Source organism: Leptodactylus fuscus, chromosome 1, assembly GCF_031893055.1.
Source record: "Leptodactylus fuscus isolate aLepFus1 chromosome 1, aLepFus1.hap2, whole genome shotgun sequence".
In the NCBI taxonomy this organism is placed as follows: domain Eukaryota; kingdom Metazoa; phylum Chordata; class Amphibia; order Anura; family Leptodactylidae; genus Leptodactylus; species Leptodactylus fuscus.
This window is the reverse complement of record NC_134265.1, coordinates 326,500,580-326,517,011: the sequence shown is the minus strand read 5'-3', so window position 1 is coordinate 326,517,011 and position 16,432 is coordinate 326,500,580. Positions and strand designations below refer to the sequence as shown.

Below are 16,432 nucleotides of genomic sequence, written 5' to 3'. Positions count from 1 at the left end.
TCTGACCTCTGGCATCAACAACGCATTTCCGCCCACAGAACTGCCGCTCACTGGATGTTTTTTTCTTTTTCAGACCATTCTCTGTAAACCCTAGAGATGGTTGTGCGTGAAAATCCCAGTAGATCAGCAGTTTCGGAAATACTCAGACCAGCCCTTCTGGCACCAACAACCATGCCACGTTCAAAGGCACTCAAATCACCTTTCTTCCCCATACTGATGCTCGGTTTGAACTGCAGGAGATTGTCTTGACCATGTCTACATGCCTAAATGCACTGAGTTACCGCCATGTGATTGGCTGATTAGAATTTAAGTGTTAACGAGCAGTTGGACAGGTGTACCTAATAAAGTGGCCGGTGAGTGTACATACAGGACTTCCAGCTTGTACCGATTCTTAAGATTTGCTGCATCTCTGCGTTTGACGAGCCAAGTCTGGGTCATGTGACCCTATAAATTATTAGTCCATACTACCGAACCATATTCAATAACTGTAATAACTATATTTATACGACACTGATTTGTGGTCACGCATGCCATTAACATAGGCTAATTCCTACTGTACTAAGCTGGTTTCACCCAGTTTAAGGACTCCGTAATTATCCCAAAGCCAGTCTTACTGCCCATATGAAAACAAAGCTGACAAACACGCTCGCCCTTCACAGCAGAACAGCCTTGTAAGGCATTGGAGTGCATGGGGAATATGGCTTCCTGCCAGGGGAAGAAAGCGACTGTCACTAAACACACCTGCTTCACTGGCAGCCAGACTATATGTATGTAGGATACAGGCGCTCCACAGAATACATATAGGATCGGTCAGTGCCACAACTTACTTTATTAAAGGGGCATTACCATTACTGAATGTTATGGTATACTGCTAGGATACGTCACATATTAACTCCGTGATGAGTCCGACCTCTGGGAACCCTTGTCACAGGTTGAGAATGAAGGTGCTCATAGCCCCTGACTAATCTTCTCCACCGCACATGACTAGGAGTGTGGGTTAAACAGTGGTCTCCATAGTGAAGATTTGGGGGCCCAGGCAGATACACCCCACAACCCAGTAAATGACAGCATATCATTGCAGTATGCCATCACTTACTATTGTTGGAGAACCACTTAATCCTGTTAGGCTATTTCTGCTGCCCTGCCTGAAAGCTGAGCTCTATGATATATAGGGTTATATGATAGAGGAGAGAAGCTGAGCTCTGTGATATATAGGGTTATATGATAGAGGGAGAGAAGCTGAGCTCTGTGATATATAGGGTTATATGATAGAGAGAAGCTGAGCTCTGTGATATATAGGTTATATGATAGAGAGAAGCTGAGCTCTGTGATATATAGGGTTATATGATAGAGGAGAGAAGCTGAGCCCTGTGATATATAGGATTATATGATAGAGGAGAGAAGCTGAGCTCTGTGATATATAGGGTTATATGATAGAGGAGAGAAGCTGAGCTCTGTGATATATAGGTTATATGATAGAGAAGCTGAGCTCTGTGATATATAGGGTTATAGGATAGAGAGAAAGAAGCGGAGCTCTGTGATATATAGGGTTATATGATAGAGGGAGAGAAGCTGAGCTCTGTGATATATAGGGTTATATGATAGAGGAGAGAAGCTGAGCTCTGTGATATATAGGGTTATATGATAAAGAGAAGCGGAGCTCTGTGACATATAGGGTTATATGATAGAGAAGCTGAGCTCTGTAATATACAGGTGTAATGATAGAAGAGGAGAAGCTGAGCTCTGTGATATATAGGGTTATATGATAGAGGAGAGAAGCTGAGCTCTGTGATATATAGGGTTATACCGGTATAATAGAGAAGCTGAGCTCTGAGATATATAGGGTTATATAATAGAGAAGCGGAGCTCTGTGATATACAGGTGTAATGATAGAAGAGGAGAAGCTGGGTCATGTTAAAGAAAATAGTATTTTTTGTAAATTTGGTGCATCCTTAGTAAATGGACACCATACTATTGCATGTAACAATGTGCACTTCTATACTCCCGCAGCATTTTCCTGTTACTTGGGTCTAGTGTACTGATACAAAGTAACTATGGCTTCATGTATTGTGTACGAGTACATATGGCTACTGGAGGATCTCACTGCTATTTACCATGTTAAAAAGGAAACCTCACAGGTTGCATAAGCTCCGGAGGGGAGGTAACCTGGCTGTACGTATGCTGCTTTGCCTTGGATCTTATCTGAGCATTGCAGGCATTGCTAGCTGCATATAACAGAAGACACAGACCGTATATGAAGCATGCATTAAGGGTAAAGCGCAGTTACATACCATTCTTACCTGTAAGGGTAAGAGAGAGTTGCTGTTGTTGTCTGTCCTGAACACATTGTCATCAATCCAAGACTTGGGAGTGAGCGATGGTGTGGATCGTGTGAATTTAGGTGGGGCGATGACGTTTCCAGAAAAGGGCTTCTTTAAAGGGGAGATTTGGTTCATGGTGCCAGGGATTCCCATATTAGCAGTGCGGCGATCTCTGCCATGCATCCCTCCCCAGGACATGCTGCCTGTGCTCCAGCCACTGCCTTGGTGGCTGCTCCAGGGAGATTGCTTGACCATAGGCTGCAAGACAAACCAGGACAAAGTTATTATCATGAGGCCTCGGAAAGTTCCATGTGATCAAGATCTAGAATCATCTTCACTAAAAATTCCATATTAGATTTATCTTTGTGCTGCGAGCGTTTATTCTTGATACATCAAAGGTCTGCAAAACAGAATTGACAAGGGAGGACTAATGGATCAAAACACGATCCCAAATGTACAATCTATAAGTCTATCCTGGATGCGGATACATCTATATACTCCCTTAAAAGGAGTCTTAAACAAATCATCTTAATTAAGTTTTACCTATACAATCCCTTTAGGCTGAGGCTCCATGTTGCCAAAACACAGCTTTGTTGCAGATTTTGCTGCGTTTTTTTGAGCCAAAGTCAGGAGTGGATTGAGTAGAAGGGAGAAGTATAAGAACTTCTTATATATTTTTTTTTATTCCTTTTGCAGCCATTCTTGGCTTTGGCTAAAAAAAAAAACCAAAAAACCAAAAACAAACAAAACGCAGCAAAATCTACAACAAAAAGCTGCGTTTCCACAATGTGGGGCCTCAGCCTAAATAGAGTGTCACCAGGTGCATCCGTATTAGACCAGCCCCACTATTGTATAGGTCAAGCACGCGTTTTTCCCCACGGGCCCTGTTGATTTTTCGGACTATAAGACGCACTTTTTTTCCCCCAAATTTCGGAGGAAAATGAGGGTGCGTCTTATAGTCTGAATGTGGGTTTGCAGCATGGCCGCGCTACTGCCACCGCTGGTTTTCTTCAGCGGCAGAAGTGTGACAATACTGCAGGCCCCGGCAGCTAAGACGCTCCCCAGCATCCGCCGGTCTATTACAGCAGATGCCGGGGACTGTCTTAGCTGCCGGGGCCTGCGGATTGCCGCGCTACTGCCGCTGAAGAAAACCAGCGGTGACAGTAGTGCGGCCATGCTGCAAACCCACTGCTCCTCCGCAGGTCCCGACAGTCAGTTAGCCCCCCCCCCCCCCCCCCACCGGCCCCATACCTTTAGTGATGCAGGCCGGCTCCTGCACGGCGAGGCCGCAGGAGCCGGCCTGTTCCGATGACAGCCGGGAGCCTAATGAAGGCTCCCAGGCCTGTCATAGATATATATTACTATCATGGCTGGTCTATGACACTCCGCGATAGTAATGTATAGAATCTCCCATAGACGGCAATACACTTGTATTGCCGTCTATGGGACTTGCAATCAAATGATTGCAGGTTCAAGCCCCCTAGGCGGGGGATATTAAAATAGTAAAAAAAAAAAAAAAAAAAAAAAAAAAAAACACTTAAAAAAAATATAATAAAAAATAAAATAAAAGTTCACCTCCTTTCCCTAGAATACATATAAAAGTATAACATTACTGTGAAACATATACATTAGGTATCCCTGTGTCTGAAAATGCCCGGTCTACACCTGGCCCCACAAAAAATACGCCCTATACATCCCCGTACAGCTGCAGGGTCACCTGTCAATGTGGCCTTGCAGCTGTTCCAAAACTACAACTCCCATATATTAAATATTTTACCATTTTTTGCCTGAAATTTTTTTTTCCCTATTTTTCTCCTCTAAAACCTGGGTGCGTCTTATAGTCCGAAAAATACGGTACTTTTGTTTCTGAATATACAACCAGGATATTCACGCCAATGCTATAATAATTGCCGCATGCGCATAACAGCTGTGAAGCTTGCCCCTCAAGGGTCCTGTTGCCACTTGCCAACCAGTGACCCAAAGGCATTAACACTTTAGTGCTAGTATCACAAAGGGAACTAGAATGGTCTCTATTGTGATATGGGTAGAAAATCCAATTTTTCATTTGTTGGTACCAAAAAAGTATATTCTGAAGTCATAAATCCTTTAATGCAAGTACCCAGGACTGACTCCCTTCCTAAAAGTATGTTTCCAGTTTTTGGGAATCTGAATTCCAGTGGTCCCTTGGGTCTACCCCACCCTCTTTTTGACAAGCAAAACTTCCCAAGACTGCCGCAGATTTCACAACGTCCAGTGTGAATTGGCATTGGCCCAGTTACGCCTGGTATTTATGTTGGCCCTATACATAAGTGTGTGTATAAGTAATATACGTATATACACACACACACACACACACACACACACACACACACACACAGAATACTATATACATTACAAATGGTTCAAGAATGTACTTGGAATTTTCCGTCACGTGAGCAGGAAGTTACAGATGTGTACTGTAAAAGTGTAGACTGTATATAAGTCCAAAGTACCATCCAAAATGTGACGTAATTCTATTTATAGATACAGAAAACTTGAAATGTGCCGATCATAAGGCTGATGACTGAAGTGATACCTGTACTATGGGAATGAGAGAAACCACACCAGAAAATAATGGGTGCAGTAACAAAGCCAAACAAGTTCCACCCATCCTCATACCTGGTGCAACACCCTAGACCCTAATGTATTCATGACTACATTATATCCAGCCAAACCTACACGTGTATATTAAACTGCATACAGAATATAGCAACTCTGTTAGCGCTCCCTATATATTTGGGGCTGATCTGTCAATATAGCATGCAAGGCTGTGGAGTCAGAGTTGTGGATTTGGGGCTCACTCTTAGCTTTGGCCTAATCAACCACAACAAAAACTGTATTTGTGAACCTAAACTAAGGTTGGAGCCCCGCAATACGAGACGCCGCAGCAAAAAACGTGCCAAGAATAGGACCCGCTTCATAATTTGTGACCCTCATATATGACATGCAAGAACTACAACCGTGTCTATGGGCCCATAGAAATGAACAGATCACACAAGACTGCAGAACAAGGACGTCAGGGAGATGGTGTTCGGTCATATCTGAAGGCGCTGGCTGGTCACAATTCTGGTATATTAACCATTGTTATGCCAGAAGGCAGCGTGCTTATATACGTCACCCTGAGACAACACTACACAGTAATAGGCATTGTTCATCAGTAAAGAATTTCCTCTATTTCTCTGCAGGGAAATCCTGACAAGAAAGTGTTTTTTTTTTTTTTTTGTCAGCTACCAAGACTTCGCTCGCCACAAAATATACGGCGACAAAAACAAAAACACGAACTACTGCAACAATGTGACTGAACCGGCCAAACCAAGAGGGATTGGGTAATGACAATGTAGAGCCATAATGAGAGGACACACAACTATTTCAGGCCCAGCCAGCGAGCTATAAACACTCATTAGTGATAATAGGACTGTCAATAAAGGGTTTTCTTTCAGGTGACTGGGTGGGACGCACCCAGAACGACAGGAATTACAGACGACGACTACCGGTACTACAAAGCTCCCTATACTGCTCCATTTACTAGTCGCACCTAGCTAGGAAGTAGTGCTTGACCATGAAACACTCTGTCTTGCCTACTTGCTCCTATAATATCTACCGAGACGGAACGTAAAGCTCCTAGGCCCTAATGCAGATTATGTAATGCTCATATTTTATGTGACAGAGGGACCTTTGAAGCCCTATCAGGGTCCGGGGCCCGGTACCGACCGCTACCACTGCCCCCCCTTATAGCTTGCCCCCTGTGGTCGGCCCGTCCCGTGATTGAAAATATGGCTACAATTACAGCGCCATCAGGAGTTGTCACCCAAAACTATACATCGTTTTGAAGAATTAGTATTAGTAAAGGTTAGGCCCTTATCAATTGCTATGAGCTACAAATTTTCTAATGTGAACAAGCACCAGGCCCAATGGCAGAACTTAAAGCTACTAGGATTTAATGGCCCAACTATCACATATTACTGCTCTGTCTACTCATATGGGGCAATAGAGTTTTTGTGGTCCCCTCAAATTTAAGGGCATGAGTAAATCTGTGGACACCCTAGTTGGGGCCTTGTCAAGGCTTTCTTTTGAGTTTTGCTGTGGTGACCTCTATTTGTATATCTCAGGCTGGGTTCAAAGCTCCGCCAAAGTCTCCATTGGAAAGACCACCAAAATTCGTCAGAGAATAGTCCTGTACGGTGATGTCATAGTATAGAGATCATGTGTACAGTGATGTCACAGTACAGGGATAACACTCAGTGATGTCACAGCACTGACCACACAAAGATCACTGTGACATCACAGAATTACATGAAGAAAGTAATGATGTCATGTGCTGGAATTACGATGTCCCAGTAAAAGCACATTCAGTTTCCACATCCCCTTCCATCATCGATTGTCATCACTATTGCACCTTAGGTCTCAGTGGAAGTCGCCCCCCTTTAGTTGTTGGCCCCATAGCAGCTGTTCTATGCTATCCTGGTATTTACATCCATGCTGTGAATGGACCCTTCTTCTAGGAAATGTAAAATCGCTACCACTTAAAGGGGTTGTCCGATTTGAATAATTTTTCTTTTTAAAGGTCCCCTGCCAATAGACTAACTACAGTGTGTGCAGTGGGGGGACCCCCGTGATAATCTGCTAGTATACTTGGCACCACAGGGGAAATGTAGCATTACACATTCACCGGGCTGTCCATGTACAATACGCGCTGCAGGGCGACAGACACTCTTTGTAGTTACTCTAATGGGCTAAATAATTTGCCTAATAGATGAGGGTCCTTTACTCAAGACCTTCCCTCTAATCCTCCAACAAAGTCTTTGAATCCCAGACAAAACAAGTATACAGCCTATATCAGGGTAGACGTATAACACACCGCGTTACATTCAGGTGTTAGATGTGTATAGAAACAACTAGGTGGTGCCAAGCATGTGATGGGTGGATCACGGCGCCATAAATAGAGAATATTAACACACAGAAGACTCAACACTTGGCAGGGAGACAGAATCCTGCAGCATGAATGAGTAATTGATGAGGGTGTTTTTGTGGGTGTCATATTGTACTGAGAATTGTGAAAGAATCCAGGGATGACGGAGGAAATGTAATTGCTGAAGATTCTGTTACCCTGGCAAAGTCTAAACAGATAACAGGTTGTGTATTACAAGTAATGTGCGACATATGCATCCAATGTCTCACAGTCTGACAAACAAGGTTCCCAGGATGCACCTTTTACAAAAAAGGTCACCTAGCGCATAACGAAAGTTCACTGGACACATGCAAGTCTTATGCTTATCAATGCTGCCTGGCCTCGGGGGCATAACTAAATTCCATGGGGGTCCCACCGTTTTGGTAAAAGATCAGGACATGAAAGGACTCACAAAATAAAATGGCAATGTGCCAACCCCGAACAGTTGCACACAGTCCTTTCTGCCAACCAATTTTGGGATGTGATCAATCAACGCTGGTGGCCACCTGGATCACCACCTGGAGTGCCCACAAAATAAGTAGTTGGTAAATGGAACGTGTTGCCAGAAAATGCCCTATTGTTAGAAGAGGACCTTTCACGTCCTCTGACATCGGCAGTATTATATACTGCTATAAAGCTGACAGCGCACTGAATTCTGCACACTATCAGCTATGCCAGTATGAGACCCGGTGTCAAAGAGATCAGTGCTGTTAGTTTTGGCACCGATATCCCTCCACTGTCAGGAGGACAGGCCTTACATTTTAAAATAGATACCATTTTCCATGTTATTATCTATACATTTAAAAAATATCCTGAAAACCTTGCAATTCCAACTCTTACCACTAATCCTAAAATAGTGACTTCCTGTCACCTAGAAATGGATCATAGGCCATAGACACAATGGTGTGGATCAGACCCCATTGACTCCAATGCGAGAGCTTACTAGGCATGGTCTAACCCAGGGGTAGGGAACGTACGGCTCTCCAGCTGTTGCAAAACTACAACTCCCAGCATGCATACTTGCTCTGCTGTTCTTGGAACTCCCATGGAAGTGAATGGAGCATGTTGGGAGTTGTGGTTTCACAGCAGCCGGAGAGCCGAAGGTTCCCTACCCCTGGTCTAACGTGTAGAGAGGGGAGTGGATAAGCGGACATGACCAATTGTGACTGGTGGATTCAGTCTTACCTACTGCTGCAAAGATAACTCCTACAGAAAACAGGCCATCTGAGCACATTATTTAACTCTGTAGCCAGAGTCAGAACTGCAAGAATTTTATAACACATAGATAACATGAACATTTTTTAAAAGCGTCACCAAAAATTCTCTAAAAATATATAATATTGATTAAAAAAAAGTCAGTCACTTTCTGGTGACATTCCCTTTAATCCACGGGCAGCAAGTCCTATACCAGAGATATAGAGAAAACAATGCAGCTGTATCAATCGTATGTTTTACCTCACAGCAGAGGTCTCCAATCAATGGAAGTTGTAGCTATGTCACATCTGGAGGGTCTCAGACTGGAGACCACTACCTTTCTGATATGCCAGTGGAAAAACACACAAAAAAAATTAGCTAAACCTCTGATGCAGGCAGGAGCTTCAGTTCCCCAGCATGGGTATATTTTAAGATTAGGGATGGCGTGTAGGGCATGTGACTTCCTTATGACTCCGTCCCCATACTCATGTCAGCTGTCTACTGCAGGAAAAAGTTGCTATTAGGACAAAAGGTTAAAGAACAACCACACAGTACATGTCCTCACAATCGGAGACACGAAGGCTGGCGCACAAACAAACCCACTGGTACCTCAGTGGAGGAAATAGCATTTTGAGATATATATTCTCCAAAATAGAAATACAGGTATATTCCTCCTAGTCTGCTGCCGCAACACCTTCCTGATTTCAATTCAGTACAATATATTTCCTTCATCTATGGCACCTAATACTGTACTTGCCACAAATATAGAAGCTACAGAGGAAGAGCAAGAGCTTAGGTTATGGTCACATTAGTGGTTCCACACAGACACCAGCAGACCCCATTGACTATAATGGGGCCCGCCGCATGTCCACCATTCCAAAACTGATTGCTTTTTTTTTGGGTGGAGACTCCGGCACAGATGTGAAAACTCAACCCCATTGCCTTCTGTACAAGAAAGAGTATAAAGAATATGGAATATAGGGTCAAGCATTTACACGACATTACAATGCCTCATACATATGGAAACGCGATGTGCATGGAGCCTATAGAGGCATATGGAGTCCATCAGTTCGGCACTACATAGCCTCCAGCACTCAGATATCTCTTTAAAGGGATATCCCCATCTTATACAGTCGCTAGGATATGCCATTACGGGTTGTGGAGTGACCTTCTCGTGTGGTGGTCTTAGAGGAAGGATCCACATAGATCGTTTAATGGCATATCCTTGTCACGGGACACAAGACCCTCTTCCTTGGCATAAGTATTTAGATACAGGGATAGGTCATCAAGCTCAGTTTTTGCCCTGAGTGAAGAGCTGGGCTACAACATGGACTACTAGGCATAGACAGATTCTCCCAATCCAGCTATGGTTGTCAGCAAGGAAGCAGGAGCTCCCCTAGTAATGACCAAGAAGGAAGCTCATGGGCCATTTCAAGAGTACAATGTCAGCCCATAACGCTCTGAAGATTGTCCACTGGAATACTGTACTTTAATTGCACACCAAATAAGGGAGCCTTCACATGGAGTAAACGCAAAAATACACGTGTAAAAATAAGACTCCCATTGACTTCAATGACATCTTACAGGCGTATTTTTACACGTGTAAAAAATATCATTGTCAATGGGAGTCTTATTTTTACACGTATAGTTTGCAAAAATACACGCGGGTTTACTCCATGTGAAGGCTCCCTAAAAGCAAAATCTGAACAGGAGTCAATGCTGATGTCAGAATAAAGGAGCAATAAACAGAATATCTGCTCACCTTATAAACCGTATAGTCATTATATGACAGACGCAAAAAATTTTTATTGAACCATAAACGATCCACAAGAATACGACCAACTAATAAACCCTTACAACGTACATGAACCGAATTCAGCACTGGGCCCTTGTCATACACACAGCCGGCCGTCTTCTAACATCAGGTCTCCCCCACAAAGATTGGATTGTATGATATGATCCACTACCATAACCAACATTGGTTACCAAATGTTTGCTTTCTAGGAAAATGTAGGATTCATCAGCCGTTACTAGTTGAGCATAGTATAGTATGAGCTCTGTGCTTCTATCTTTATATAGTACTTGTCACCTACATAGTGGAGACAGCCATTTTATTCCTAGGGCCAAAATTCACGCAGGGTATCATTTGACTAGTGAACTAGTGACCTTACTGAGGCTGCATATGTCAGGAGGCCCGCTCATGTACAGGATTTCTTATTGAGCTACTGTATATCATGAGCTATGCAGATATCTAATAAGGGACGTAAACTGAAGCAGGGTTATATATAGTATACAAGGTTAAAAAGGGAGGAAATTATGGCATATTCAATGTATGCAAAAAAAAAAAAAAAAAGCCCTTTAGTTGCTATTGATTAAAATCGTAAATATACATTATATACGCATACATTTTTGCAATAATATGGCACATCAACTATACAGCAAGGCTAATGAGAGTCTGATACAGTCCAAAATTCGCCTCCTTCCTCTTTACAGGCCCAGGCTGCTGCTTTACCTCTCCGCCATGCTTTATACTGCAGTTTTCTGCTCAGATAGGTCACGGTGTATAAGCATAACCTGAATATAGGTTCAGAATTAAAGGTACCTGTACATGCTCAATGTTCTCTTCTGACAAGAATCGCTCCTGACTGCCCCATAGTACAGATGAGTGTGTATGTTCTCATGAAAGGCGAGTATGCCACTGCCAGACACCTCCATGGAAAACGAAGGATTAGGGGGCAACACGGTGGCTCAGTGACTAGCACTGCAGCCTTGCAGCACTGGAGTCCTGGGTTTGAATCCCGCCAGGAACAACATCTGCAAGGAATTTGTATGTTCTCCCCGTATTTGTGTGGATTTCCTCCCAATCTCCAAAGACATACTGATAGGAAAATAAATGTACATTGTGATCCCTATATGGAGCTCACAAAAAAAAGAAAACGAAGGATCAGCTATGCTGGAAGTCAATATGCATGATCCATTTTTTCCCCAAGACATAGGCCAAAACATCCAGCATGTTCAACTGTTGGCCAGTTGTGCGGGTTCAGATGACGTGGTATAACGTTGTATTGCCATATACACAGAGGTTAATAGATACACATCAGGGACTGCCCCAGGATCTCAATCCCTGCCAATAAAATCGGGAAGCAATGCATTCCTATGCGCTATGCCGCCATGTAATGCTGTGCTATATAGCAAGACTCGGTGCGGGTCCTTCTCTCTTCATCCATCGTGATCCAGCTTCCATTTCAAAGGTGTTGTCTATGTCAGATACCCCCCATAATGGTAAATTTGGCCAAAATTCCTGTGCTATAGCCCGACATGAAGACATCTGATCCAGGATTACAAATAAAGGTGTAAAGACACATTGGGTCTCATTTATCAAGACTGTCTAAAATGGCGGCGTCTCTGTTGCCCATAGCAACCAGTCAGAGCTCAGTGTTCATTTCGGAAGAAACGGCAACTAGGCCTCAACTGTTTGCTAAGGGCAACAGGCACAGTTAAAACAAGGCCATTTTTGCTCAAAAGATTAAAACTCTATCCTCCTAAGTGCTGACCCCTCACCCCACGATAACAGGCCATTATCCAGCGTGTGTAGGCTGCCAAAGAAAAAGATTTAGAGAAAACTAAACCTCTCCGGCTCTGCTGGGAAATTGTTGAATCGGAGCCCAAGTGAATGTCGCTCCATGTCTGACATGGCGGGGAGGGCGATTAGTTTGCAACAGTAACTAAAATTAATGCGAAGGATTAAGGGATCATCAGTTTTTTTCGCGGCCGCCCAGTTCCACCAAGATCATTTCTGCTGGCTGTAAAGATTTAGATGGGCCAAACGGATATATTAAAAACCTGGAGTCGTCACGTCTATTAACAGCGTCCAGGAATAGCCAAGGAGAACATCTGAAGGTGCACAGGGTCACAGACCTCAAAATAATCTGCCTAGGACACAGGCGGCCAATATGGGAGGGGGGTGCCAATATTCAGGAGGTGGCAGCTTGTCTATCCATTCATGAGGAAGAGGCTTTCTGTCACTATAACCGCACTTAATGGGAATCTATTGCCAATTGTTAATGTATTTATTAAAACCAGATAAAAAAAATTTTTTATCAGTTTTAATCATAGTTTTTAATTCATGTTTCTGTACATGATTATGGGGCAGCCATGTTGCCCAAACCTCTACTCTGTAACAGCATTTGGTGGTATGCTTTACAGCAGTCTCATGACCGCAGGCAGTAACAATCTGGAGGTCTATGGGACATATTCTGGGAGCGGGAGGAGATAATCTAAGACATCATCTATTCTCAGTAGTGGATGCAAAGATGGTTCAGTGGAGTGATGTTGGAAACTGGCAATTGTCAGTCTCTTATTTAACTTAGTGGTCAGAGTGAAAATTGTAGGCTATAGTATAACTTATATAGATGTCCCTTCATCTTCCTTCCAGGAAATGTATGGATACGGGTGTTGCCATTCCCTCGTCACATGAATGCATCCCTACACGATCTGCCACTGACAGCGCTGATTGGACAGGGTCACAGTTAACAGGGACACACTAACTGGTAACACCCAGGTGACAGTTTATTCCTAAATTTCCAGGATGAAGATGCTCCAAAGTTATTATTTCATGGGGAATACAAGTGTTTTCAAAAACAGACATGTTAGACGAGGAGGCAGTTTAAAGCACAGAAGAAAAAAGAAAAATGGCTGATAACAGGGGACCGCAGAATGCATGCAGCAGTTTTATTAGTACTTTTTTAAAATATATTTCTGTTTAGCTTCTTTAGGCAAGCAGTACATGCATAATGTACAAATTTGCAAACCAAATGAGCTCAACTTGACCTGGCCATTACCTTTACATCAGTGGATCGGGATAATTTTGGTGTGATATGAGAATTTCCCCCCTCCCCACCACCATCATCATCTGCGGCATTATACCGTATATCAGATCAATTCTAGATTTTGCCAGAAATTTGCAAAAAAAAAAAAAAAAAAAATGCAGCAAAATGCTAGCAGATTATTCTTTGCAGTCTACACAAACGTAATATTTTTTAATAACTTGTCATGAACAGACGTTTCTTTCGCTGTTGCTCGCACAGCTATTTTACTATGTGCTACAGAACTATTCTGGTGCCATTTCTCCACCACTGGCTGCTGCACTGCGATGATCTGCAAGGATGAGTCAAGTGCTGGAAGAAGAAAACATGACTCCTAGCCCGTCATATGACAAGCCCTTCTCCCAGCATGTATAACTTACAGGAATGTGCCGTCATCTCCCTTGTTTATACCACCACCCACCAGGACCTATACGACAACAAAGTGATCCCCATAATGGAAAGAAAAACCACAATATAATGAGGTTGTAAGAATAGAGGTGACCTGAACTCTTATCGGCTTCTATTCCTGGTCAGTGATAAGCAAAGTGGACTAACCCTTCCATTGCCTTCTTTCTACGGCAGGGTACGGCCTGTATAATGACAGTTCTTAGCATATCAGACTAGTCACAGAATTGTAACCTACCATTGAAATGTTAGGCCTTGACTTTGGTAAGTCCTGGCGTGTGTAACCACTGTTGTAGCGGTCCAACTTTCTATCGTTCGGATCTGCTAACAAACCTGAATGACGGTGACCCCGGAAGCTGCTTGAAATTTGGGCCTGAAAAACCCCTTTAAGTCACAGGACAGGCCAACTGTATATGGACTGATCTGAGGGTGAACAAGGGATTTAACATGCTGGATTTCAATATGCCTGAACTTTTATACCCAGGCAAAATAAGCCACCACCAGATGTGTTTGCCGTGGCTTATCCCCTATCCCCACTGAAAACACATGCAGGCTTGGCCAAACCAAATGTTTATGTGTATTGGTGCATCAGGTGGAATAGCTATCAGATATGTAAGTTTTCACCAGTTACTGAAAGTATATGGCCATCTTCCGAAATTCTATACACCACAGGTCTCTATGGATGATACTGTATACACAGAAGCCTTAGACTATATTCACACTAGTCTTATGTCAGGTATCAATTGCTGTTTGACATCCAGAATAACATAGTATGCCGTGCTATTTGATCCAAAATGAATCCATCGTGGTCCCAGTTAGAACAGTTATTTGTACAAGTGATTTCAGGGAACCCTCTCATACTCAATATTAAAGGGATCTATCTCACTATATACGTGTATTCCCTATGTACAGGACCACCACCGATAAGGAGAAAGGTGGTTTGTAACTGCCCTGTGTGATCTCTGGTAATAGCTTAGCAGTGAATGGATTGTATAATTGACACTGACAGATGAATTTGTCTGTTTTTCCTATATTTTTAATAATTGATCCATTTACTGGATGCGTTAAAAAAGCGCCATTAGCATCCGTTTACTGTCCGCTATGAAGTTCTAATCTAATGCACCCACTTTAGTTGGTCAGATGTGGCATTTATGTATAGACATGACATATATGCATAGATGTAGCATTCACATAGATGTGGCACACGTACAGATGTAGCATACGTGAACGGATATAGCATTTAGGTATAGATATACCATAAATGTACAGATATGGCAAACCTACAGATCTAACATTCCCATATAGTTGTAACAAACGTACAAAAGTAGCGTTTACTCATAAATGTAGCATTCAAGTATAGCTGTAGCACACAAACAAAATTAGTATTCATGTATAGATGTAGCACACAAATATATTCACGTATGGATGCATCACTCATATATAGATGTAGCACACAAATGTAGTCACGTATAGATTTATCATTCATGTATAGATGTAGCACACAAATATATTCACGTATGGATGCATCACTCATATAAAGATGTAGCACACAAATGTAGTCACGTATAGATTTATCATTCACGTATAGATGTAGCATTCATGTATAAATGTAGCACACACAGAGATTTAGAACATGTATAGATGTAAGCACACGTACAAAAGTACCATTCATGTATAGATGTAGTACACAGGTACAGATATGCCATATATATATATATATATATAGCCTTCATGTACAGATATAGAACACACGTACAGATGTAACGCACATCCTTTCAGACTATAGAAAGCATCCACTAGCTCTGCAGACACACAAACCCCAGTAAACAAGCGGACATTTCCAAGGCACTTATGTGTGTGCACATCAGCAGTTCATGACGTCGGGTTTTCTACCCTGTAAGATATACCTCAGCAAAACATGGGGGGGGGGGAAAAGGCAAAACAATTGGGGTATTAAAGGCTTTATCCCCCCTTGTTCAGTTTCAGATTGTGAATGCCATCTAATCCCTGTGCTGACGGAGAGGACTACATCCACAGCTCTGTGATGTCCTGCAAAATCCCCTCGCGTATCAAAGCGTGTTCAAGCTGTACACATCTATTAATAAATGAATCAAAGACAAAAGGACGAGCACTTGTAGTGCTGATGTGAGGGGAAGGCACGCGAGATGGCAGAAATACTCCAAAAAGAACAATTGTGAGCACCATCATCCTCACCCAGCCGAGGTTAGTATGGAATGAAATTACTGGAAACATGGAGACAGCAGCAAAAAAATCCAACCATCCATCAATCCTACTGTATATTTGTTTGTCTTTGCACTGTAGTAACACTAGATTTGCACCTGCCTATTGCCTATCTATCCAACACCCACAAAAAGTGTATAATAAATATTATTTCTATCATTTATAACATTAGATATGCAAGATGCATTTAATATCTATTATATATAAATATTCATATTTCCATTTTTGTACAACTAATATCTATAGCGTGTTCACCACTTTTCGGTTACAAAGGGATAGATAGATAGATAGATAGATAGATAGATAGATAGATAGATAGATAGATAGAAATAGTGCCCCATGGACGGGGTCTGCCATTTAGTCATATAAGCCGTTCCTGATACGGTCTACAACAGAGGCCTCCAATGCAGATGTGAACA

The 16,432-nt window shown here is 42.5% G+C and overlaps 1 protein-coding gene across 5 annotated transcripts in view; it reads right to left on the bottom strand.

Annotated features, from left to right (window-relative positions):
- CPEB2 (cytoplasmic polyadenylation element binding protein 2) overlaps nucleotides 1-16,432 on the bottom strand; it is a 70,420-nt gene that overhangs the window by 49,908 nt on the left and 4,080 nt on the right. For 3 of the 5 annotated variants that reach the window (XM_075260495.1, XM_075260465.1, XM_075260480.1), the window contains exon 2: nucleotides 2,292-2,579. In XM_075260495.1, coding sequence (XP_075116596.1) covers nucleotides 2,292-2,579 — 288 coding nt within the window. The remainder of the gene's footprint in view (nucleotides 1-2,291; nucleotides 2,580-16,432) is intronic. The other 2 variants (XM_075260473.1, XM_075260487.1) reach the window with 1 other exon arrangement.